The following is a 26,522-nucleotide window of genomic DNA, read 5'->3' as shown; positions in this document are numbered from 1 at the left end:
AGTACCACCCTTCTGCATGCGAGATGTGCGCAGTAGATTTTCTGCAACTCCTAAGTTATCTGTCAGTACTCTTTTAAATGCCACCCAATAGCAGTAAATTGTTAACATGACTATGAATGAGTTACCGCTCTGCTTGTATGTCCCTTTCCTTTCACTTTCATTTTGTGCCTCCAGAGGCCTTGCTGAAATGGTGCGCTATGCCAGTCCTCTCTACAGCCTTTTCATTATTTCTGCCTTCTCCATTTTTCTTGTATAGAAACTCGGCAGATCCCTAGCGTATGTGGGAATCGGTCATAAGCAAAGCTTTCTTTATTGTTTACTGAAATGTCCTCACTTGTTCAGTGCTACGTAGCTCAAGGCCTCTCGCTCTATGCATGCTCTGGTTCAGTGCCGAGTTCTTCACTGCTCCGTAGCCGCCTTCTTCATTTCTTGCCTCTCGTGCTGGTTGTCTGTTCAGGCACCTACCAGCAGCACATGCCCGTTCCGAGGGATTGGCTAAGAATGTTCCCATGCCCGGTGACCCAAGTTGTATATTTGAACGCATATCCAGTGCCACGTGCCCAGTTGTATATACCCAGCGATCCAATTTGTCTGTTTGGACACATTCCCACTTACATACCCGGTGACCTTTCTATTCTATTCTATTTGTTTCTAGTCGTGTACATGCTGAGGAGCCCAAGCTGTTGTATAATCGGCAAGACAGCAGCAGTCGGCACTCACAAAGTGAGGAGGAGAGGCAAAGAAAGCTTCGCTTTAAAAATATATGTCGGTTATAATAATTTAGGCAATGCTTGCAAAGAGCCAAGGAGTAGAGCTGAACACATCACAGGAAATATACCACGGTAGTCTCCATAACACCTGGTCGGTTATGGCTGTCCCTTGCTACTGCAACTATGACACAGGCAAATTTCAAAAATGATTTTATTGTAACGCATTTGGGTAAAATTAATAAACAGTGAGCAATACTCTGACTCTTGAGAAATATTTCAAAATAATATCTGGAACATCACATGCAGAACATCAGATGCACTTAATTAAAGGGAAGCTGAAATGTTTTCCAGAAAAAATTAGTGAAGAGCAGTACGCCGTGGTTTTCAACCCTCTGAATTCGAATATCGCATCGAAATTGAGTGAAAGAAAGTGCAAACATATTTTATTTCGACGAAAAGTGCAGCAGCAGACACGCCCAGCTCGTGCGCCTCGTTTCTGCCTGTGATTGGTCGGGCGCCTCATGACGTCAACAATGGTTCGGCTTGCAGACGACGAGTGAACGTGACAGCCATCGCCTCGCTTGCAGCGCCGTCGCTGTCGCGTGCAAGATCACTTGTAAAGGGTTTATTCTTGTACATACTACACGTACGCACATACTTGTACATACTACATGTATGAGCCGACTGCGAAGAGCCGGCCTCTCCAAGAAGCTAAAAATGCTGGTGCAAGCACTGCTTTCCACGCGAACGAAGGCGAAGCGTTAGTATCTCCTTGTGTTGGAAATGTTCTTTCGCGAGTATGTTTTTTGCTAAGCTGCATTCAGCGTTCCAGTGAGTACGTTTCCGGGTAAACAACTGTAGTGTTATGTTCCTGAATGCCTCCTCGTAGAACGTAAGCGGTGATGCGATCTTCAGCATTTGTGCGCTGCCCCAAAGCTGTCGGCAATCTACACAGACGGTTTAAACGCGGGAAAAGTTTACCGGCTGTTGTAGCACGTGTAGTATAGAACCTTCATCAGCGCGCCATCTGCACGCTACTCGTAACCGGTGAATTCCGTCGGCTAGGTGAGATGGTCGGTTTCTTACGTGTGCGAGAGAAGGGGGAGTGCAGCGTCTTGGCATGAGCAGGCTTTCCAACACATGCAAACTTTACGCTTGCAATGCGTTATGGTAGCTGCATGCAGGCTGTTTCACAACACACGTGCGAATAGAAAATTCGCGGCGCTTGGCGATGAAACCTGCGTCAAGGGTGGGCGATAAACATGCAACTTCCGTTCAGCGTGCTAACAATCTTCTTTTAGGAGAACCCAAAGCACGCATTATTGATAAACTCCGGTAGTAATCGTCACGGAAGTGGTTAGAGCACAACACTTGTTCTTGAGCGCTTGAAGTTGTTTCGCTTCACAGCAGCCTCCCACTTAGCTGAAAGCTTCTTGTCTTGCAGGAACTATTGGAACATCGGAACATCGTCGTGGCCGCTGGTGTTCGTGCAAGCGTAGGCTGCACAGAACGCCGGCATGATCGGCCTACAAGTTCAACTGATGCTGCGCACATCAACTACCACTCCTATATACACACAAATAAAGGAATGTAGGGTTGAGCGAAGCAGATTAGGACGGCATGCACGCAGAAATAAGCCTGGTCAGGCACAGTCGCGGAGACTGCGAAAGAGCGGAACACCAGTGTTGACGTCACTAAGCCGCGTTTTCCGGTCTCCGCTCGCATCGTCAGCGTGAGCAGCAGCGCGCGGCGCTCGACAGGGGGCGGAGCTACAGCGCAGTTTTAACTGACGATTGCGTCGCTCCTAAGTGAAAAATCCCCCCCCCCCCCAAATTTTACCTTCATGGTTTATAAGGTTCCCACATCCGTATATGAGCGTCTTATTGAATTCGACAGACTCTTCAGCTTCCCTTTAACATAGTAACAGCTGTGGCATTACGGCAGCTGCACATGTGAAAAGCTTTGCGATAAAATTCATTATGTGTATGTATAAAGAAGAGTGCATAACATGTAAAAATTTGAGGTTACCAGGTAGTCCAAAACACAATATGTAGAATATTGTAAAATTGATTAATATTTAAAAAGAAATTAAACATACTACCATGCACTTAAGATAGCAACAGCCGTGACATTGTGAAAATTCTTACCATAGAATCAGGTTATGCTTATATATAAAAGCGAGTGCATTAAACATTAAAATTTTGGAAATACCTGGTGGTCTGAAAATACATTGATGCACAACAAGGAATTTGACCCACAATTCATTGGGCTTAGAACCTTATGATACTGTTAGCAGAAATTAGCTTCTAAAAAATATAAAGGAGCTGACCAGTGCACAATCACTACAGGACACATGCAAGTAGAATAACTACTCTATGTAGTCCTAGAGCCTTAGGCGCTTTTTTACTTTCTTGACCTTGGGTTCTTCAGTGATTATTTCAGGAGACAACTCTTTGCGGTGCATGGGCTGGCTGTGTTGTACGCCTGCTTTCAATGTGCTTGTCTGCTCATTAGCGTCAGCAGGCGACTGCTTGTCAGATGTGCTGCCTGGAAGAGCATAGTGCACAAGACGTCACGCTAGCCAAATCGAAGAACGAACAAACACATAAGGCAATAATGGTCAAAAGTGCTCCTACAATAGATATGTATTAAAGCATGGTGGCTGCAAGTAGAGACAAAAATAAAAGTAAATTATGGGGTTTAACGTCCTGGAGCTGCACAATGGGTTATGAGGGGTGCCGTAATTTGGAGGGCTCCAGATTAATTTTAGCCACCTGGGGTTCTTCGACTTGCACCTAAATCTAAATACATTCACAAGTGTTTTTGCATTTCACCCCAACTAAAATGTGCCCACCATGGCTGGGAATTGAACCCGAGACCTTGTGGTAAGCAGCAAAATGCCATAGCCACTTAGCTACCATGGCAGATTGAGACATGACGCGTGGAGAACTTATTTGAAAAGAATTACGGCATGAATTTGTATGCATATACACACCCACGCACTCATAATTCACATTAGCTGAGAAACTTGTCACATTTAGTGTACGCAGTTCTATTCCACAGGCAAGAAGATATGTTAGAAGTTATTTTCAACAGTAGTGCATGCTGCCACATAAACGCAACTAGTCATATGTTATTACAAGTAACTGATAGTAAGCAAAGGTTAGATAATCTTGGAACACCCTTAGCCACAAACAATTATTATTAGAGGATAGGTTCATATGAGCTGTTTGGTAAAACGTTACACACAGGCAGCATAAATGGAGCATTCAAGATGACGGAAAGGTGAGGACATGTCTCTAGTGTTACATTGTCGTTGTCACCATTGTAATCAGTCCATTTCATGTCTACTGCTGGACAAAGGGTCTCCCATTGGCAATTACTCCTGTCCTGCATCACTTGACTCCATCCTATACAGTCAAACCTCATTTTACCGAACTCAGATGTAACGAATTATTGGATGTAATGAAGATGTTTTAATGTCAGATATGACTTTGTTGGTTATGACTTTGTTATTAAGGTTTGGCTTAAATGCAAATTCCATTATCTGACAGCACTGTATATAATATTATGCTGCACACAATAATCGAAATGGAGCTGTGCTAACTGCTCCCTTGCTCGCAGAAACAGGTATTTAATGGCCCAATATGATCCCTGAAAAGTGCTGTCCACTGATAGTACCATTCTTAAAAAGTCATGTGGTTGAGCAAGGAGATAACAGCAGGCCTGCTTTTCCAAGAAGCTTGCACATACGATGCATGAGGCTCTTGCAGTAAGTGTTGATACCTTGTGTGGGAGCCTCACAAAAAATACGCTAGTGTTCATCGTGCTTGTACCAAGGCCTTTGTCGTAGATTTACAGGATTTCAAGCATTGCCCCCCTTATTGAATTGATGGAGCAGCTTGAACATCTTCACATGTGTGATTTGTGCAAAACACGACCACCACTACTTCACGGTGAGGCTATGTGTCCACATATCTAACAAGAGATATGCAGATGTGCACTGCATTACGAGATGCAAATATCGTAATGGGATGTGCACATACGCCATTACAATGGCTAGACCTGCAAATTTTAAACATCCTATGCATTCTAAACAAAACAAGTAAGCATGAGCTGCAAGCATGCCTGTTATACATTAGGCATAGCAAAACTGTTTAACAAGGAAGACCTGTCATTGTTCACGTGACACTGCTAGAGAATGTTTCAACATGGAAACAATATTACTATGGCAGCCACTTCTTCAAAAAGTGGTTTTAATTTACTGCGAAAAGCAGCTACGAACTAAGAAAGAACTGACTATGTCCATCTGTTCACGAGAATTTCAAATGACTTTTATGCAACATAGGAAAAATTGCGTAGTGATGTGGCAAATCAAACCAGTGTCTCTGTGTCTTCAAGCCGAGCGCTCTAATCACTAGTACTTCATTGCTGCCGTCTACTGTGATCAACCATTGTAAGCTAAGAAATGGGCTGTACGTGTCTGTCGCCAGGCTGCAGAGAATGATGAACAGCAGAAAAGGAAGGGCTTCAGTGCTGTGGGGCAGGAGATGAGTATTAGCAAGAAGTTTTAGGGGTCAACCATCCTGCCTTTTCATCTCGCATTGTTTGATCCATTGAACAACCATTTTCCTTTGATTTCCTTATAAAAATACATGTAAGAGGCAGAAAACCTGTCCTTAGAAAACTGCTGAACTGATTTCAATGAAATTTATTCCACTTATGGGATAACGCTCAATTTTACCCACTGTAGCAAGCAGAATTTTGACTTAGCATCTCTTCTGTGAGCCACAAGTCAATGTCTGCATGTGGTTGATTGATATGTTCACAGTTGTCTTGACAGCACTTAATTTCAGTGCAGCTCTGCTTCATTCTGTTTCCATGGAAAGCGCACTTGTGTCACAGTTGTGAGATGCGTCTTTGAAAATGCAAAGACAACGTAACAGTGCTACAGTAGCAGAATGATATATGACTCCAAGAGAATATCTGATGAAACATAGGCCTGACGAAGCAATATAGAAAGACCTTGCCACTGATATGGTGGTGGCCCTAGAGCAAAACAACACCACTGTGCCGATGACATATAGCTGTGAAGGTCGCCTCTACTACCCGTCGGTGCGTCTACAGCTTCCAGTGCATTAGGACTGACAAAGAAGTGTGCAAGGCATGGTGGGGAGGGGGTGGCCTACAAGTGAGTGCCAATAACTCTGCTCATACAATATGCATTAAAAATATTTTTCAGGAGAAGATTTGGGAGGTGCAGACACATTCCGCTCTTTTCTTAAAAAGTGCTGCAGGCACCCTTTAAAGGCTGATTCACATGGCAGGTGGAATAGCTGATTTTATCTGCAGACTAAGCACAACAACTTTTAGCAACACCGAATTGTGCAGTGTAAAATTCTCCACACACTAAAAGCATGTGGCATAGTGCTACTGGGCCATATCATGTGTTCACTGAATCTGTGATTCTGTTTGTCACATTAATGTATATGCTGAAGCATAGTATATGATGGTCTCGATTTAATTGGCCATATCTCTTTTCACCAAGCACTGACTTGTGCTTCTAAAGCACCAAGGTCAAGCATGCGGTCACTGTTGGACTGTCAAGCCTGACTGCCCCTGTGACATTAAAGAGAGATACCCAGGCCTGTCGGGTCGAATGTTGAAATTTAACGCAAAGGTTGCTTTACATGCAGTAGTGATTTCATACGGTGAATGCAGTGCTAGTAAGACGCAAAAATCATGCTTTACAAGGGTACCAGGACATCAATTACTTTCTGTAACAGTCGTGAAGTGCAATTAAGACATGCGAAGAATAAACATACTTATTGGTTGCTGTTGACTTGAGGCAGACAGCTCTTGGTAAACCTTGATGATTTTTTCAGCTTCATCGCCAGCAAACGCACTTGCTGGCAGGTTTCCGAAACGTTCCTTCAGGACCTGTATACACGTACCAACAGCGATCGATCGACTTCACGTGCATAGCAAGTAATATATGAAGTAATTAGTTCAGCATCCAAGTAATTTATGTACCCCTGCGCGAGTCGTCTCCTCCTTGAATTCGTCCTCGTCAAACGCTGACGTGCGCACACTCTCTGAAAGTTGAAAAATGTACCTTAATTCACTATGGCGCGGAACTCAAACTGGAACGTCAATGCACTTACTTTTGGATTCTCTCGCGCCTGATGTAGTATGGCCCGATATCTCGGCGTCTTTCTTACTAAGCAAAGCAAACAATCGCTCCCGCTGTTCCTTCAAGGCCGCCAGCATCAGAAGCATCGGAAGCGTGACCTGCGAGTAGAACTGAAAGCGAAAATGCGCGTTAATCAATGTGACATGAATAGAAAGCGAAAACTGCAACTTACGTCATCACTACTCTGGGCATCCATCGTGAAATTCCAGAGGAACTTGACTTCCCCTATCGCCATATTCAAGGTGACGATCAAAGAACTTGAATCGATGGTCGCTTGCAGCTCGGGCGAATGTTTAGAGCTGCGTTCAATTGCAGCTGTCAATCCCTCAGAAAGGTGCCTCACGAGGCTTTTCGTCGTAACCTCGATTGAGGGGTTCAGGTCCTAGAAGAAAAAGAAAGAGCCAGATTATTCCGTTTTACTGACACAGCGAACGTCAAACGCAACATTGAAATGTGCTTACTTGCCCTGCATCTGTCTTGGAGGTCGTCTTCATCGAGAATTTCTCCATAGAGGCACCTGAAGTCTGTCGCCATAATCCTGAGAGTAGTCGGCGTTGTAGCGTACTTGATGAGACCAGAAAACGTATCACAGGAAAAGCTTTTCCATGATATTCCAAACATTTCGTCAATCGCAAAAGCAGACGCTCCCTCCATGTTGTTTACCTTTGGATTTCCCAGGATTTCCTTTTGGCTACACCAGACTTGAAATGGAGGTGAAAAACAATTCCGGTGCTTCCGGTATTGGTATTTCTTTGGATCGGGTAGTTGCTCTGACTCAGTAATTTCAGCGCTAATTATTATGCACGTTTTTGTAAACTACAAACTTTACATTTGTCAAACTATGAAGAAATTAAATCTTCACTATTTTCACGATCGACTGTACCTTGCGACCAAAACTGGCTTGCATTCGACTAGGGATAGCGCAAGTGAAAAGTCGAAACAAGTCGGTTCTTTATTCTGTGGTCGAAATTCAAACTGGTCGCGCTTTCTGTTGTTCTGCTGCAGAGAATTGGTTCTTTATTCGATGTTGAAGAAACCGTAAACCATGGTCTGTAGCCCCTAAAGCTGGGCTGTAGTTCAATCAGGGTGCTGATTGTTGCTCCTTTGTTCCTTGTTAGCTATGGTAGTTCACTGTACGTTGGTTTGCAGTCTCTGTGGGCGGATATCGACCGTTTAGACGCAGGCCATACCGTATCCCGGTGGAACGTACATTTTCTGGTTAAACTGCTGTCAGGATTAAAGATATGGATGACGACCTTTATGCCAGGGTTCGTCAACTGGAGGCAGACCTGAAGCAGGCGGCCGAGATTGGTAAGTTAAACCTCCTTTCATGTTTTCATTTGACATGTTGGCTTGAAGCTTAGGCTTTCAATTGTTGCAGGGAAGGCTCTCTTAACCAAGAATGGGCACTTGGAAGAGGAGTTGGAACACACTCACAAACGCTATGTTGCCACGGTCGAGGTACGTTCTGTTGCTCATGTGCGTTTTTTCACAGTTCTGGGGCCGTACTTCGTAACGACTCATTGCATGCTCTTTTCCGGTTTCCGGGGAGAGGTGCGGGGCAGGCGGGTGCTATCGCACGCCGTTTTATGCTGTATATTCTTGGTACACAGAAATTTCGGGGTCGAGGGGCACGCGCCCAGTTGCACTCGTACTGGCCAGCTGTACCGCACCTACTGTTGCACCCATAGAACAGCACCACAGGACCACTTCTGTCTCATAGATAATTGCAGGAAGCCCTACAATTGCAGCTGCTTTGGATGTTTGGTTCCGATATGCTGGTGTGGTTACTGGGTGCTCATTCATCCAAAGCAGAGCGCCTAGTCGTGTCACATCGCAGCAAGTGCATAATCTCAAGTACACAGGTCGGCATACTCAATCACGAGCACCCCTTCCCTGACTCGTACTCGCTCCACACTCATTTCACAGGCCTGAGATAAAGCGTCAGCAAATGAAGACAAGAGCAGGCCGTGACTGGCCCTTGCGCCATAAAGCACTACATATCATATCACGTATCACCACAGTGAGTATGAGCAGAAGTGAGTGTCGGTTAAAGTTAGTACGAACGAAAGTCACGGACGGTGGTTTTTAAGTCGACGTGAGTATATGAAAGTGACCTCAATGTGAGTACGACTGAGGATCTACCTATTCTGCCAACATATGTTCAAGCACATTCACCAAATACAAACGGCTTGTGCAGTGGTGGAGAGGCAACTGGTCACCAGCTGAGTAGGCGCACTAGTAGGTACAAGTAGCTGCTGAATGAATGCCGTTGCATGAGTTTGAGTTAGCACAGCTTTGAGCTGTAATGGATACCACAGTGTGTCTTGCACTTTCAGCTTTATGTACCTCTCCTTGAAATGCAGAACATGGCCATTCAGATGCCATGTCTGCTTCATTGTAAATAACTTGAAATACCCGTGCTCCTAATACAAAGTCAAGCTGTACCACTAGATACAGGAGGCAAATTGGCTTAAAAATAAATCCAGGGCACTTAACTATGGCATTTCTCATAGTCTCAATGTAGCTTTGGAACATGAAGCCCCATTAAATAATAAGCAGCCAATTTTTTAGAGGGACTGCCACTTAGGTGGTTAAGTGGCAATGACTCTATGTTAAAATGTGAACCTATTTTACTTTGCAGAAACTTGAACAAGAGTTGCACAGCACACGGATGAAGTTGGAATGTAGCATGGAAACAGAGAAATGTCTCAGTGCTGATCTGGAACATGCCAGAGATCAGCTTGCTAAATCAAAGAAGGAATCCTTGACATGTCAAGTGGCACTGAAAAAGCTTCAAGCTGCTCTTGATGAAGTAAGACGTACGATTGTTGAACCATGAAACGACTCTGTAGTTGCAAGATTTTGAATGGGAATTTGTTTCTCACTTTTCTTCCTTTAATTTCCCTGCCATTACTATTACAGTCAATTCTTAATGTAACAAACATGGATATAACAAATAGCAGGATATAATGGTGCAAGTCTAAAACATTTCTCGCCAATGTCAGTTGGTAATAAGTATGCTTGTAATGATTATTACACATAACAAAATCATCTTTACATAAATTGCAACGTTAATGTAACAAGGCTTAAGTTATCTTTTAAAAAACATGGTTCATGAATCGATTAGTCCACTCTGTCTTTTACGTTTTACTAATGCTGCAGTAGTCTTTCCGGTTCTGGTGCTCAGAGTGTTTTCTTTTCACTTTTATCCTGTCATTCTTCCTCAATCTCTGACCTCCATTTATTTCTGTATTTGCTCTACATTTGATTTTTACACCCCTTTTGTCTCCTTCCGTTGATGGAGCTTTGAAAGGACCCCGTGGCATTGTCTTACACTTCAGGTTGAAAGGCTTCATGGCTAGGAAAAACTAGATATCAAGGAGGTTGGGGGTTCTAACGAACATGGATATAACAAATTGAGTATAACAAAGTAAATATAAACTGTTTCTAGCTAATATAAGGATGTAATTAATGTATGCTTAGAATGATAATTGGATATAACGAAGGTGCTTTCCTGTCGTATGCTCTAAGGAGGTTTGACTGAGTCTTGAAATAAGTGTAGTTATGGGGTTTTAAATCCCAGGACTTCACTGTAGTACAAAGCTCTGGATTAACTTGTAACCCATCTTGGTTTCTTCAATGTGCTCCCGAAGCACTCCGATTTTATTACCATTGGAATGGGGCTGCAGTGCCTGGGAGTCAAACCTGCGGCCTTGTGCTCGGCAGCCTAATATGATAGGGAGTGCTCCACCGCAACAAGTGAATGTCATGTAGTAAACATTGGCATTAGATATGTCGGTGCCAAAAAGCACGAGGGGTGTACCAAAAATAAGGCAAAAGTAGCCATAACACTCATAACGGTAATAACTTACATGAGCCATTCAAACTGCCCATGTTTATAGGGTGATCTTTTCTTGTGCACTGTTTATGTGCAAGGAATATTTCGCATAAGAATTGTGCAGAAGTGCATGAAGTAGATTAAAGCAGCGTGTTTGAAAAATTACATAATCCATAATGCAATTACATAGCAGCATAATGTCAGAAGGGTTAAGGTGTAAAAGAACGAGGATAAAGAACGTACATCACCAGGATGTTCTCTATGTCTTAATTTTTTTGCATCTTAATCATTCTATCGGTATGTCTGACCAACTAGCCCAAGAAAAAGTTATGGATGACGTCAGTTGCGAACATGAGCAGACGAGCTCATTCAGGCAGACAGACAGGTAACCTCCATGAGCATCCGTGAGCTCCGGGCAGAAATGGACCAAAGTTGCAATGCCAACAACATATTGTGAAGGACTTGGGATATTGACACGGGTACTGGTCTATCGAATGACCGCGTTTCGTCTAGCAAATGTTAGACGATGAAACGCAATGAAACACATTTACTTGCAAGTGTGTAAAGTACTAGGTACCTCAGCAGTTGATACTGAACTCGAGCAGGGAAAGCTGGAAGTCCTGTCAGTTGCAAAATAATCTGAAGGTATTGAAGACACTATTTTTTCTGATATATATTATAGTGACAAGACAAAGCTTTGGCATAAATATGATATACAAAGAACGTTCTCTTTGTGTGCACCACACATCCTCTCTTAAACCTGAGTAATTCAGGAACCAGCGGTCAGTGCCGAAAGTTACAGCTGCTGTATTTCTTTTTTGTTCCTGTGTTTCTTCAAGCATAGATAGGTACACAGTACACAGTGAAAGATGTATTTAGACGCCCAAAACACTTGGGGAATTAATTTTTTTTTTCCCTTTATGAATTCCCCAAGAATTAGAAAGGCATGCAGCCTTATCATGACAACTCACGACCACACACATCTGTGCCAACAAATAGGGCAGAAGTGTGTGAGTGGATTTCAGCAAATTTGCCTGGAGACCTTGAGTTGTAGTAATGATTGTGTAAGGACATGAATTCATATTCAGAGTTGTGAGTGTAGCGAATAATTTGATGCCTGAAGCAAAGGCATGCTCGGAGATGCTCACTGATGGGAGGGGAGTACCATGGTCATCCTAGCTCACTGGACTGAATACTGGATATTTGTACCAACACATGTTCTTTGGTGATATGCTCAATAGATAGGAAGAGGGATTGCCGAGGTGTACTGCATGGCACAAGAACACAATAACAGTGTGTGAGCAGGACTTCAGTATCATTGTCAGAAGAATAAATGGAATATGGTCAGTGTGTTTTGACTGGGGTGCATCCATGAAGCATTTGCACTGCTTTTATATTTGTAGTGTTGATGTAAATTTGGTCTTTTTTCTCTAGAGGCCTTTCCAGATTATCGACCACCAGTTGATACTGGTGAATTGTACTGCATACTATCTTTCAGAATGACAGAACATTATCAGACCAGGCCTTCATGGCTGAAAAAGAGAAGCTGCAGAAGCAAGTACGTCGCCTCGAAGAGCAGCTGTGTGAAAGTCGGCAAATGAATGAACGCCTCCTGTCCCACAACACCAGCTCTACAGCGAGCAGCCCCGATGCCCTGGACTCCTCACAAGCGGCGTGCGAGCAGGAGATGCAGCTTGTTCTTGGACAACTGCACGATGAAATAGCCGAGCTAAAGGTGAGAGCAGCGGCAGGTCTGTGCATATGGCACTCGCAGCATCGGGGTACTGGGTGGCAGAGTTGCAGAGTGGCGCACTAGATTCCAGAGAGTGGAAGTCCCTGTAATTTCACTCCTCAGAATGGCGATAGTTGAACCATTCCCACTCGTGACGATGCTGAGCTGGTCTATTCCATTCCTCCAATTTCAGTAAACGAAATGCTTTCTCTGTAATTGTTTGCTACTTGTGCTTGCATACCTATCGACAAAAGAAAACATAGTTTTGAAGTTTTGACAGCATAACAAATAATGTTACATACAATGTTCTTGCACTAGAACAAACACCAACATTGACTAAAAGTTGCTGCCTTTAAGTGCACTTAACAAAGAAAACTTTCTGCACCAGAAGTAGTCACCTATAAGTAGATACTGAAAGAGCCTTATATATAGTAAACATTGAGAAATGTAATATATTAGCAAACTCTAGTTTAGTCTAGGTAATTGGCAGACTTGCTGGTTTTGTAGTGTAGCTTAATATCAACACTTAGCGTTCTGAGGCTTTGTGCCCCATTCCATTGAAACTCCATTGCAGAATCTCGAGCTCCTATTTGACTCCATCTGTCAGACTGGTGTCATCATTCCACTCCAGGTGTTTCAAAATCCGGAATCATTCCAACTCCGGAGTTGCCACTCTGCAACTCTGCTGCACCGCTATGTTTCTGTGCGAACTATAAGTAGAGCAATGTAGTCAGTGATGGGACAAGAACTCACTGGTAGCTGCCCTTTGAAGGGAACATGTATACACCTGCACTAGCAAAGTGCCTTGTTGTGGTCCCCCTTCTTCCTCTGTCTTCGCCTTCCTCGGACGCTTTGTCATCAAACTTCGCACTGCTCGGGGAGCTTTTTGTATGTCAGGTGCAAGTGATATCCGGGTTTGTAAAGGAGATAAATCAGGCCATTCGGCATTCCCTGAAACGTCGTAGCACATACATACAGAGGGAGGGAGGGGATTTCACAACCAGAAAAAAAAAAAAGGAAGGCATTAGCTCTTTGTAGTCACATGCATTTACCCAATTTGGGTTCGTTCCACTCAGGAGCATTCTTGTGCATTTAGATGCCATGCAGCAAAAAAATTCTCAACTAAACAAATGCACGTTAAATGATTTATTTCAGAAAATTTATTTCCGAGGCTGTCGATGGTACTTTAGCACTGTGTAGTTGCACTTGAAGCACTCTTGTAGCACTTGACCGCAAAGAGTTAAAGGATTCTTCTTTGGGGCAGTGATCTGCTGAAATGTGATGGCAATGTCACACTTTGGTCAGGTGATGTGGTGGCATCAACCTGCCGCTATGAAGGGAAACCTTTAGCTTGAGAAATACAGCTTTGAATCCATGTTTGCAGTGGAAACTAGGCGGCACACAGAGAGGTGTAACACAAAAAAATGCTGTTGAGTGAAAGGTTTAATTAGAAAACACCATGCACAGAGCGAAAAATTAAATATGAAGTTGCCTTTCAGGTTTTAATTGAGTCAATGCTTGTGTATGTCACCTCGCTTTTCTGTATATTATCTTGTTTGTGCTGTGGACATAGATCTGAGCCAACTAATATATATATATTATCATTTGAATTTTTTACAGCTGTGAATCGGCCAGTTCATGCCAACAGGTGATGCCTTAACTAATGAATACTTTGTCCTTGGTGCTCATGGAGTTTATGGCATTTACTTCAGAGGGGGGTACCATGACAATTTCTTTGCTGAAAAACTATTCGATTAATCACTTTGACCAGTGGTTTCTTTGGGGTAGTGGAAATGCTTTGGCAGCAGACACCAAAGGAAAACTAATGTTGCTGGGTAGTGGGGTGGGAAAGTGCAAAGGGTGGTCATGTAGTTGAGTGTCTCTGTAATTGTAGAGTTCAGAAATGCACATTTTAAAATATTTACGCCATACTTATATATTCTGCGAACAGTCTACTGAAATGATGCTTCGATTTGTGTTCCTGAACATAACCTTGACTCAAGATTGCTCAAGCTGTAGCTGCTGCATTTTCACAGGCTGAAAAAGAAGCAGCATTGCAGCACCTTGGCGAAGCAAAGGAACGACTGAAAGCCACCTTGAATGACTTATCCGCACAAAAGGCGCTCTTTCAAAAACAAGAGGATGAGTGTGGAGAACTTCGTGCCCAGTTGGAGAGTCTGCAGATGGACCAGGTGAGATACCCATTGACATGAGGGTCATTCCACGCCAAATCAACCATTTTTTGACCATCACACATATATAGCACAACAAATTTTCAGGTGTTTGTTAAAGTTAGAAACCTTTTCTCCATCTGTCTTCCTGTCGAAAATTTTGGCAACAATTTAGCTTTCCTGCCCAGCTGAGCTAGAAGGCATCAATCAACATTTTGTTTTCAAAGGCTCATTGTATTATCCGCTTCTTCAAATGGTATGTATGGCAAGGCAGCCATGTGGTGTGACTGCCGAAATAGTCAATTTTTCAAAAAATGCTGAACTAAACAAATGCACATTAAATTATTTATTTCAGAAAATTTGTTTCCGAGGCTCTCAATATTACTTTAGCACTTATGCAGCACTCATAGGTGACCATATCCCCTCCCATTCCAGTTTATTGCATCATTTGATTTTTCATAACATCTCACTTGCAAAGCTGACATCTATAGCTATCTATTGATGCATCACATATATTTTTACGCCGAGAAGCGAAGCAACTTTTTCGACCTTGAACGTGAAGCTTCTTGCAAAAATATTTAAGTTCAGTTTCTTTTCTGGTGATCTGCTGAACCTTCAAATATTTTTCATCTACAATTCTATGTCAACTGGGCTAAAAAACTTTTGTCAGCGGCAAAAGCACTTGAAGTATTCAAATATTTGAAGAATTGGCTATTTTGGCAGTCACATCACATCATTGTCTTGCCATACACACCATCAGAACATCTGGATCATAGAACACGCCTTTAAAGAGATAAGTTGAGTGGTACCTTCTAGCTCAGCTGGGCAAGAACAATTTTTTTTCCAAAACTCTAGAAAATTTTTGGCAGGAAACCAAAACGTGGAGAATGGGTTTTGAACGTCAACAAACATGCGCAAGTCCAATACTACGCTGAAACAGCCATAAATGTTTCAAAGGGAGCTCTTGAATTCATTTGTTACACTAATGGCACGGGTATAACAAGCAGCCCTTGAGTTTTGTGATCTTACAACTGGTTAGACCAGAGGTGACCATATCTTCCCCCCCGACCCAATTTATTGCATCATTAGATTTTTCCCTCGATAGCCATGTTTTGCCAATCTAGCTACCCCAGTATAAGGTTCTTTCATTTATTCAATATTTGGCCAATCTCATTTCTCTCTCCCTCAGCTTTCGAAAAGTTGTGTATTTGTTCTTTCATTCCTGACTGAACATGTCTTGATAAATCTCGGTTTCTTCTAGAAGCTCTCATTCTCTCTGTTTTCTTTTTTCACATGTTCGAACAGCAGATCTTACTTCCTATGTTATGGGAAGATGGGCCCACCGTATTTTCAGTGCTGCTTGCATGTTTGGATCTTTTTCTATTTTGTCAACCCTGCTTCTCAACCGGCAGCAGTAACCCTACTTGTTGCCTATTTACAACGAACACCCCCGCCCCCCCCACACACACACACTCTTAGTTGCCTTTCCTCCCCCTCCCCCGTTTAGTGTGGGGGAGAGTGAGCTACGCATACATAAAAATGCTCTTGAGTACTTGCTGCCCTGAGGAAGACAAGTCCTCTTTCCAAAACGTTGGCTTCAGCGACATTCATTGTTCTACCTCTGTTAATCACTTCAAACCTCCATCTTCCTATGCACTGTTCTTGTGTTTTGGACTGTTTTATGTCTGTGTCATTCAGTCTCTCCCCCACTCGATTAAAGCTGGATCCCAAGCGGCGAGGGAATTCCCTCTTCTCAGAAGTGGAAGACCGGCGGCTGAAGCAAGAGCAAGAGCTCTTATCTTTGCGCACACGCTATCGCGCGCTACAGGAGAAGGAACGCTTTTTGCGGGAGGAAGTTCGGCGTACTCGGAACCAGATGGCCCTGATTCTGGCCACGGGATCAGTCAACAAAGCAGACGCCCGCCAGCTACGTTTGCTTCAGGCAAGTACCTACCCTGGTCACTAGAAAAAGAAACATGTATGCTGACAATGAACTTTTTCGTAGTATGTTGCTAAATTCGAAACACTTTTTGTTACTTCAAGTAACTGCACTTACTGTGTTAGAACGCGTTTCATTCAGTGGCGTAGCCAGAAAGTTTTTTGGATAAAGAGAGGCATGCACTTGACCAGGAATGGGAAGAGGTGAGGGGGGTGGTGTGAGGGGACACTCTCTGGTGTGCCCCCTCCGCTGGCTACACCACTGATTGCACTTGTACATCCAAATTACAGCTGTCTCCCTTATACTCTGTTTCATACTTAACAGGCAACGCTGTAGAAGCTACACAAGTACTGTGGTCATAGACTTCTCTGTGCGTTTCTCACTGCAGTTGTCCTTGATGTACGATGCTTTCTACAGAATACATTGTGTATTACAACTACAGCTTGTGAATGCAAGTTTTACATAAAATGAAATATTATTTGTGCACCTTTTTTCTTCTAGTACGTACGTAGCATACTACCTTTTAGTTGCCAGTGCAAGTGAAGCGCTGTGGCCGCTGGTTTCAGAAACTTATCACTCCTCACGCATGGTGGTAAAAAGGTACAGATCTCTGCCTTTGATGTAATACATGCGTAATATTTTGCAGTATATGTAAGTATGGACTTAATTTTACATTTCCTTACATGACGCATGCATACATTTTTTGTGTACAACACACTACTTTATGGTTGCAGCTGTGAACAGCGAGAGAAATGTCTGCATGCCATGTTTGTAATGGAGTAATAGTAATCTGCGTTGCATTCATTTCAAAGAGCCTTCTTTTTTTTTTTTTGTCTGTTCCTTCGCTATGCAGGTTCTGCTTTCTTGCTGAGTAGACATGTTGGGCCACTGGGTATAATCCATTGGGTATGTGGCCAAATAGACAACTTGGGTCACTGGATACGGGCCCATTTTTGGTCTATCCCCCTCACATGAGTATGTGCCACTGTGACACAAGAGGCATAGAAACCTTAAACATGTTTAGATGTGTGTATAACTTCTCTGTGCATACACCTCTTCAACAACTCTTCCCTCGACAAGCATCGCGCACCATCTTCGTGACAGACAGCTATAAGCTATGAAGTTGTGCTTGTGTCATCTGCTACTGCTCCTACCTCACTAACTCTACAAGATATTTTCTATTTGCTAGATACACTGCATCAGTGAACTTCAACACTGGCACGTCACCCAACCCTACCAGAGTAATCCACGCCGTGAAATATGCCACCATTCAACTTCCTTCCAAAGTAAGAGAAGCTTGTACCTGCACGCACGATCAGTGCTCTGTCAAAGTGGCGGATGTGCGACCCTCAAGCCCAGTTTTCACCAGTTGAGAAACACGCCATCGAAGACCTCCAGAACAATGCCTCCATTACCATCGTTCCTGCAGATAAGGGGAATGCCATCTTGTTGCTCAACAGAAGTGACTGCAGTGAGAAGATGGATTTGCTCTCGGATGAGGATACCTACGTCACGATCTAAAAAGACCCCACAGCAAACCTGCAAACAAAACTGCAAAAGCTCCTCTATAAGGCTTTTAAATTTGTACCACCACAGCAAAAGCATCTCTACCATCGCCTCTTGTGTACTAATGGGTCTGCACCTACGATACACAGATTGCCAAAAGTTTGAAAGCCAGGCGTTCCACTACGACCAATTGTCGACTTCACAAGGTCACCGCTGCACTGGTTATCAGGTTACTTAAACCAAGTGTTGGGCCCACTCGCCGGCAAGACAGCAACACGATTCGAATTCTTAGGCCTTCGTGGAGAAAGTGTGCGACATTTCCTTGGACGAAGATGATGTTATAGTGTTATCTGATGAGAAGTCACTCTTCACTTCAGTTGCTGTTGACCTGGCCTTAGCAATATGCAGAGATATCTTGTTGGCCAACGACGTGCTTGCTGAGCACACCCCTTTGGAGGTACAGGACATTTGCGAGCTTTTATAATTTCATTTTAACAACACCTACTTCACTCATAACGAAGAGTTCTACAGGCAGATCAACGGAACCGCCATGTTGGCTTCCATTTCTGTTACTACCCCCAACTTAATCATGGAGTGCACTGAACGGAAGGCCCTCGCTGACTTCGCTCCCACGCCAAAAAGTTGTCATGCGCTATGTAGACGACTGCTTCTGCATCGTGCAAAGGCAAAATGCTCCACACCTCTTACGTCTTATTAGCTCAGCAGAAGCAGCCATACAATTTACTACAAAGTACAAGTGTGACAACAGCCTCCCATTCCTCGACGTCCTTATGCGGTGAAGTGGAACCAGACTCTCATTTACTGTGCACAGGAATGCGACTCATACCTTTAATTATGTCGCCCGGCTTGCCAGAAGCAATCCTTCGTCTCATCTCTAGTAATGTGGGCCACACGCGTCTGCTTAAGTGACGATGAAATGCAGAAAGAACTGAAGGCAATTCGTCGCAAATTATCCACGAACGAGTACCCCAAGAAGTTCATCAACAAAATGTAAGCTCATGGTCTCCATCCCAAGCTGTCTCCAGACAAGTCGTTTACAAAGCGCGCTGGCGTTCCACATGTGCCTGGCGTCAGTAAAGCTCTTAGCCACGTATTCTCAAAATATGACCTTAGAATAGCTCAGATGCTATCCAACAAGCTGAGAAATCAGCTTGTTAATGTAAATGGTCCGCTAGAAAGCAAGGATTACCCCAGTGTTGTCTATGAGGTACCATACGCAGCTGCATTGGTGAAGCCGACAAGTTCACAAGAAGGTTAAAGGAGCACCAAGGAGACATTTCCAAAAACAGAAAAGCGTCGAAAGCCCCTGCTGCATCGTTTGGGAAAACACTGCTATAATAGCTAAGAAAAAGAATCTGATGACACGACTTTTGTTGGAACATTTGTTTATTCAGGCGATGGACATCAGTATTGACAGGACTGATGGAAATCTGCCTGCTAACTACACCCATTCCCTGTATCACATTTTGCCATAATAACGTCTTGCGGCTCTTGCTCTCTTTTAGTGTGATCAAGGAAACTGTATGGGTTCCGAAACGTCTGTGTGTTATTTTCACCTCGACTTGGTCAGTGACCGCAATTTCTTCATCATCATGTTACCTGACCAGACAAACTTTTGTCGAACTCTTGACTATTAAGATATGCTGTATTGTGATATCATTTCGCATTGTGGTCAGCAGCGAGATTGCTACTCTGTGTGTCTGCTGATGTGCCCGTAAGGATTCACAGATGGCGTGGGGACATGCAGGTGGTTTGTGCCACAACTTTTTTAGCTCGTTTCATTTTCGTAAGAGTAACTGCACCAACAAGCACACAACACACATGGACAGGACATAGATAGAATGCAAACTACCAATCGAGTTTAATTCTCACTTTCTTTAAAATAATATTTAGGAAGGGTTTGAGAGCGACATACATTGTCTTGGGTACTATGGCTAAAGGCAAGAAAATGCCTGCCAAAGGCCATAGCACAGAGGATTACACTTTCACACTTAACAGCAGTAACAAGACAGAAAAAACAAAGCAAGAAAAAAAACAATGTCAGCCAGTAAAAGAACACCATAAAAGAGTGTTAGTACACAATATAAGTTAAATACACTAAAATGTTATACTTTGAAAATATTCAGAAAATAGGACCATGGCATACACTACATTGCAGGATGCTGGTGTTGTTAAGCAGGGATGATATCTGAGTTGTTAGTGCCTGTATTCTATACTCTGTTTGAGCACGTGGTGCTACAGTTCAGGATTTCCTCAGATTGTATAGTTTTTTTAACATCGCATCGGAATACATATTCCAGTGCATAGTAGGGTGCACTGGAATATATTCGCAAGCACACTTCATTGTGCAATGCGCACTTTCCCAATGTAACTGTTACTGTGTTGCACAATTGATCAAGCGAATCAGACGATCATTTTGCTGTATATATACAGTTTGAGAATTGCCTGGAGAAGGCTAAGTTTCAACTGCTATGGTTATGAGTATTGGCTGATATGTTTGTGTATGCGAGTGTTTTCCCCAACTAGGTTATTAATTATCAACATATCCTCTTGCTTAATGCTTTCTGCCTTAAGAATCTGGCATAGATTTGAAGTTCCATATTGTTCGTCCTCCTGAATCTCAAACACTGTAAGGCTGTCGATATGGCTGATCATCTTGAATGGAAGAGGTGCAGTCTGTGAGCATTAAGTTTGATAACAGTAGCTGCAAATCCAAGAATGGTGTTGTATATGGCAAAGTGGCAGGACTGGGAGTGTGCTAAAAATAATTTTTTAAATCTCAAAATGATGGTCGTGACACCGAAGCAAATATAAAGTACTTTTCTAATAGTCTGAATATTAAAGCAATTTCTTTCATTGCGGGGCTTGACTTCAGCAAAAATTTTCTTGAAACATTAATAATTTAAATCATCAACAAAGTAAGATCAGAATGCAATACACTGCAATAAGCTCCTATGCAGTACTGTATTGATACCTTATTTGAGGTGTTATATTTTCTCTCTGCACTAAGATAACTTACTACATAGTAGTGACTACAGTATTCAAAGTGCTACTTTGTCACCATCTCTGAAATAAAAGGCATTGAAATTAACAGGTTTACCAAAGTGGAAGATTCACAAGCGAAGCAAAAGCACAAGACTACTGCCGAGAGCATGGTCACCAGAAAGCTTTGAGAAATGACTATAGATAAATGAACCCCCTGACCTAATGATTGCTAGACATATGAGCATCGGTGCTGCACAAAAATTAAGCATCAGTGTCTCCCCAAGGTCGATACTGTCACCACAGTGGTAAAAGTGGACTATGCTTTACGTTTGATTGGTCAAAGCATGGAGAAACAAGAAAACTGAACACCTTGCAGTTTTAGTTCTTTTTCATTTTCAAAAGCTCGTTGGTCAACGTGCACTGTGTGTCCTCCACTACACTGTCTGTTTAGACTAGGTGTAGCTTCTAGATGTGAGATCCTGCTAGTTATTGTGTAATTTAAGCAGAAAATAACCTGGTAAAAGTGTCTCTAAATAGGTAACTGAAAAAAAAAAAAGGCCGTTATCACCAGCAAAAATATTTGTTTTTTGATGCTTCTAAATTAGGTAAACTTATGAAAATATTTGGGGTCAAGCTTGCCATATGGAGGGTAGGCTTGGTTTATATAGGGCTGGTTTTTCTGTTCGGTGCTTAATTAAGTGATGAAAAACGTCCTTATAAAAAGCTGAATGAAAAAAGAAATACTATATTGAATTTAAAGTTTTGTAGTAGAAACTTATATCATAAGAAGCCAACAAACACTGACACCAAGGACAGCATAGGGGAAATTACTTGTGCTGAAATTAAAGTGGATGAAAAAACAACTTGCCGCAGGTGGGAACCGAACCCACAGCCTTCGCATTTCGGGCCCCTTGGTTAACCCCCTTTCTTCTCGCTTAATAGAAACTTGGCACATAATATCGGGTGGTTGCTGTATTTTCCATATGTTAAATTTTGTTGTGGTAACGTACATCACATTTGGCTGAAAGTGTTACTGACAATGTAGTTTAAAGTCTCCACAAAATGAACACAATATAGTGAATTATCTAACAAAACAAATTGTAAATCTGTTTTTCGATGATATCAGCATGTAATGAATATCGGATACAACAAAGGCATTCCTGCGTCAGATGCAACTTCATTGCAAGAAGGTTTGACAGAATCGCATATCAGGCTTTTTCATGAAGCCCTAACGTTGCTTATTGCAGGAGTCGCTGACCTGCGCCAATGCTGAGATTTCTCGTCTCACTGGTGCTTTGGCGAGGCAGACCAACGAGCAAGCCTCACTAGATAACACACTGTTGGACGGTAACCCTCTGGCAGGACTTCTGAAAATGGAGAGGCAGCGAGTGAAGGAATTGGAGAAGGAGCGAGCAGCGCTACTGAAATCGATTTCCGAACGGCAACTGCGCGAAGATCGCCTGCTCAGGGAGACCTACGAGGCTGCGCAAAAGGCCGAAGCCTCGGAGGCCCGTCTACTAAAGGCCATGGTTCGCAAGAGTGAGGAGCAACCCTTATCTGCAGGTGAGCAAATGATTTAATTCATTTAATTTATTTCACATCAGATGTAGACACAAACTGAAACCCAATGCAAGCCTTGACAGAAACTGCAACCCGAATAAAAGGCAGATCGATTAGAACAGGGCTTTACACACAATGCACCAGAAGGTACAATGAATATTTTTGATGCTCTATGTATTACAGTAAAGATAAGTTAAATGTGCACACAATACACTGCATACATTAAAGGGGCCCTGAACAACGTTTTATCGAAGTGGAGAGAGGCATTTGAAGCAAAATAGGCGTTTTCAGAACTACTTTGCTGCAAAAAGTACTTCAGTGTGTTCAGTGGAAGCGGAGTTATTGGCAATCAGACATAGCCTTCGCTGTGCTCCCATTCCTTCTTCAATACCTTGCACTGCGAAGGCTACAGCGGAATGGGTGGTGCCCATAAAGCTTTCAAAATATTTCCATAGCGCACAGTTAAAATTTCATTTTGGATGTTAACGCAGACACCGTGACTTTCGATTTGGGTGCCTACGACGCTCTAAACGTAAGCCAAAGCGAGCTACCGTGCGCTTAGCCAGTGGACTCATGGCGGCACCCTGTGGCGGCTGCGGTATCTTCGCTATCTAGCAGACCACAGCTACCAATAGCAGCAGCATGTGGGAATCCACTTTGTTACGAAATAACTCATCCAGAAGAGACTGAGGAGCAAGCTTCTGTTGAAGAGAGAGCATTCCTAGTGTTACGCAGTGCCGCCGTCTGATCCTACGTCATGCAGTGTACAGTCACAATTTGCCACAAAGTCCCGTGTCTTTTAAGTAACGCAGCAGCGCCTTCATAGCAGATCGCGCTGATGTTTGCGTAGGCCACTTTCCAAGGTTGTTTTCCGTTATTGGGTGCTTGTCCAGTTGGTCCAGGATGGCTGAGAGGGCTTCTCTTTGCGGGTTGAAACAAGGGAACTCACAAAGAAGGTGGGCGATTGTTTCGTTGCACGCGCAGGAGTCACAAAGTGGGCTCTTGGTCATTCCAATAAGAAAGTAGCATGCATTCGAAAATGCTACTCCAAGCGATGGACGGACTAGACGGGTGCAATTACATCGTGGAAGGTCGGGCGGAATACAGAGCTGTAAATTAGGGTCCATGGTATGAAGGCGTGCACTTGTGAATTGAGATTAATTGCGTTCAGTTAACGTTACATCACGCGCAAGTGCAGAAAGTTCTTTTGCTGCGTCAGCTCTAGAATGAGGAATGGCAATGCAGTTGACGCTCTCATGGGCAGATCGGGCAGCTGTATCCGCTCGATCAATGCCATATATGCCACAGTGACTAGGCAACCACTGATATAGAACATTTATTATGTTTACCAGATGAGTTCATGCTCTATACTTTCATTATACAGCCATATTATCTTGCTGATGATAGCAGACATTTTCTGCACATCCATGTCAAAACGTGTAGAAGGCCAAGTTTTGTCATCCTCCTGCAAACGTCGTTTTTCTCTAGGTTTTGAACCCAGGAAAGAAGTCTATGAAAACCTGGGCATGGTCGAAGACAAGCCACCAGTGCTGCGGGAGGTGATACCAATGCGACAAAAAGCTGAAACCGTCGCGACTTTGGGGTCCAAGTCGACTGACAGTTCTGCAGGCTGTGGTGGAACAGAGTCGAAGAGCTGCGGTGGTGCTCGCCCAAAGGTTACATTTGAGGAGCACAGTGCTAAAGAGAATAAGCCTGACGCAGAGCCTGACGGCAAGAAGTTCAAGCGCCGCGGCACTGTCTTGAAACCTCTGCTAGAAGTGAAGAACACCGGAAAAGTAGTGACCGAAGCTCCAGAGTGTAAGCAGCAGTGATGGTACATTTATTCCAATGTCCTTGTGTAGTTTTATCTAAGTACCTTTTAGTTCACTGCTCTTGCTTCTCCGAAAGCACTAGATGTGTATTTATTTGTACTGTCTGTGACGAATAATCAAGAATGAAAGTTGTAATTAGTATGCCACCTTCCTTGTCCTGCACTGCAGTCCAGCACAAATGACAAAATGAGCTAGAAATTGTCAAGCTTTGTTAGCTATCCTTAACTTGCCATCAGAAGCTTCTGTACATACCCCATGGTGCAATTTTCTCATCTTGTGCATTATTTTTATTTGCACTCTTTTACTTTATTGACACTGGTGCAAGTTGTGTATATTGACGACATGTATAATGAACTGAATTTTTAGAATTTTAATAAAATTGTTTTTGGAGACAATGTTTTTCTTTCATCTGGTAACATTTGTGTGGTGGCTGCTTACCAAAACCTGTGGCCACAAGTGTTATGTACATATGAAGATCGCAAATCAAAAGGGGCCGACAGGTGAGTAGCACACTTTGGTATAAAAGTTACCAACAGGGATGGGATACAACAGGGATGGGACCAACAGGCTGGGATACGTTTCAATAGGTGGGCCTACTTTTATCAAATGCTGCCTTGTCATTCTCGTCTGGCCATAAAGGAAGAGACTGAAAAGGAAATTAGTGCTGTCATTGGACATTAACAAGCATGGTTTCTAAGACGATGGGGAAAGGAGCTAGGGAGTGCGGATGCAGCAGGAAAAGAAAAAGGACAGAGGGTGGAACGGTAGGTTGTTGGAGCAGTGAAAGGATGGGAGGCCTTCAGACAACTGAACAGAAATGTTGAAAGAATGACCATAGTAGCGCAGCATGCAGTGTGCTATGAATTTTTTTTTTTAAGGTATTACGATGGCGACGTAAAGTCTGGGGAAAGGACAGGGGTTTTTCAGATGGGAGCGAGTGGGTCTTTCAAGGGACATCAACATCAGTACTTTGCCGTTGGTGGTGTCACGGTGATATACAGAAGTGGTGCAATCCTGTGTGGTAGAGGCACCTCTGAAATGTGGGACTGGAATGTGGAGGAAAAAAGAAAATAGGAGTGAAGCAGGAGGGGGCAGGTGTATATGAGGAAAGGTGTCGTGTGGTTAATATATGCATAGAAGCGTGGAAGAAAAATTGGAGGACGCTTAAGCTTCGCCTTCAAGAGTGGAACGCGACAGCGTTCCCGTCGACCCGCGAAGGGGTGTAAGACAATGCAGCGATCACTTACGAGGCGCCCCGCATCGGACTCTGCACCCACCAATCACGCGGCGAGCGTGGAGCAACGCAGCGTTCGGCGCGGCAACGAAACGTGCGCCTGAGCAAGCGGAAGGAACCAAAGAACTCGGTGTCTCGGAACGTCGGGATCGGCACGCACAGCCGGGAGGCTACGCGCGTCGCACCGGTTCCCGCACAACCCCGGATGGATGGATGGATGGATGGATGCCATGAGCGTCCCCTTTGGAACGGGGCGGTGGGTTGCGCCAACAAGCTCTTGGTACTACACTGCCTAATGTCCTACCTAGGTTAAACAATGAAAAAAGAAAAAAAAAACACTATGAACTACCACGCCCAAATTTTCTTCTCCCCTATTGCGAACTGTGCTTTTGTACGTCTCCGTCTTTTGTCGTTTCCCTACCTTTCTTCCACCAATCTTCCAATCGCCTCTTACAATGCGCGCGTGGCGCGCCGCCTGTCGGGGCAGCGCCGTACATTGCGAGGAGGGGGTCTTCTGTGTTTGCTGCAAGATGGCTCTGCGTGTGCGGCAAACGACAAAAGACGGAGACGTACAAAAGCACAGTTCGCAATAGGGGATCAGAAAATTTGGGCGTGGTAGTTCATAGTGTTTTTTTTTGTCTTTTTTCATTGTTTAACCTAGGTAGAATATTAGGCAGTATAGTAGCAAGAGCTTGGTGGCACAACCCACCGCCCCGTTCCAAAGGGGACGCTCATAACATCCATCCATCCATCCAGAGCAGAAGAAATGTAGCGGAAACGTACTTCGCTACGCGTTTA

General features: G+C 43.5%; 2 protein-coding genes across 4 annotated transcripts; one reads left to right on the top strand and one right to left on the bottom strand.

Annotated features, from left to right (window-relative positions):
- Window positions 1-903: 903 nt before the first annotated feature.
- Window positions 904-7,605, bottom strand: LOC135901162 (non-homologous end-joining factor 1-like). Of its 2 annotated transcripts, none has more exons than XM_065430824.2 (6): window positions 7,369-7,605; window positions 7,076-7,285; window positions 6,875-7,013; window positions 6,744-6,805; window positions 6,536-6,650; window positions 904-3,257 (listed from the first exon to the last, which is right to left on the bottom strand). In XM_065430824.2, exons 1-6 carry the CDS (start codon window positions 7,555-7,557, stop codon window positions 3,094-3,096), a joined length of 879 nt encoding a protein of 292 aa, XP_065286896.1. In that variant the 5' UTR covers window positions 7,558-7,605; the 3' UTR covers window positions 904-3,093. The 2 variants fall into 2 exon arrangements, with proteins under 2 accessions (XP_065286896.1, XP_065286897.1); XM_065430825.2 differs by having other exon boundaries at window positions 7,365-7,558.
- Window positions 7,606-7,836: 231 nt separating this feature from the next.
- LOC135901163 (protein Spindly-A-like) lies at window positions 7,837-24,805 on the top strand. Of its 2 annotated transcripts, none has more exons than XM_065430828.2 (8): window positions 7,837-8,214; window positions 8,285-8,364; window positions 9,548-9,718; window positions 12,243-12,479; window positions 14,513-14,668; window positions 16,476-16,589; window positions 22,346-22,661; window positions 24,147-24,805. In XM_065430828.2, exons 1-8 carry the CDS (start codon window positions 8,148-8,150, stop codon window positions 24,488-24,490), a joined length of 1,485 nt encoding a protein of 494 aa, XP_065286900.1. In that variant the 5' UTR covers window positions 7,837-8,147; the 3' UTR covers window positions 24,491-24,805. The 2 variants fall into 2 exon arrangements, with proteins under 2 accessions (XP_065286900.1, XP_065286899.1); XM_065430827.2 differs by having other exon boundaries at window positions 7,839-8,214; window positions 16,368-16,589.
- Window positions 24,806-26,522: the final 1,717 nt, after the last annotated feature.

Source organism: Dermacentor albipictus, chromosome 4 (assembly GCF_038994185.2).
Source record: "Dermacentor albipictus isolate Rhodes 1998 colony chromosome 4, USDA_Dalb.pri_finalv2, whole genome shotgun sequence".
Taxonomy (NCBI): domain Eukaryota; kingdom Metazoa; phylum Arthropoda; class Arachnida; order Ixodida; family Ixodidae; genus Dermacentor; species Dermacentor albipictus.
This window is presented reverse-complemented; position numbering and strand designations above follow the sequence as displayed.

Excerpts from the sequence above, each read along its gene's own strand:
- LOC135901163 (XM_065430827.2), top strand. The coding sequence starts at position 8,148 with ATGGATGACGACCTTTATGCCAGGGTTCGTCAACTGGAGGCAGACCTG. Across the intron at positions 8,215-8,284 it reads GAAGCAGGCGGCCGAGATTG|GGAAGGCTCTCTTAACCAAG; the intron begins GTAAGTTAAACC and ends CAATTGTTGCAG. Across the intron at positions 9,719-12,242 it reads TTCAAGCTGCTCTTGATGAA|AATGACAGAACATTATCAGA; the intron begins GTAAGACGTACG and ends ACTATCTTTCAG.
- LOC135901162 (XM_065430824.2), bottom strand. The coding sequence starts at position 7,557 with ATGGAGGGAGCGTCTGCTTTTGCGATTGACGAAATGTTTGGAATATCA. Across the intron at positions 7,286-7,368 it reads ACCTCCAAGACAGATGCAGG|GACCTGAACCCCTCAATCGA; the intron begins GCAAGTAAGCAC and ends TTTTTCTTCTAG. Across the intron at positions 3,258-6,535 it reads AAGTCAACAGCAACCAATAA|GCAGCACATCTGACAAGCAG; the intron begins GTATGTTTATTC and ends ATGCTCTTCCAG.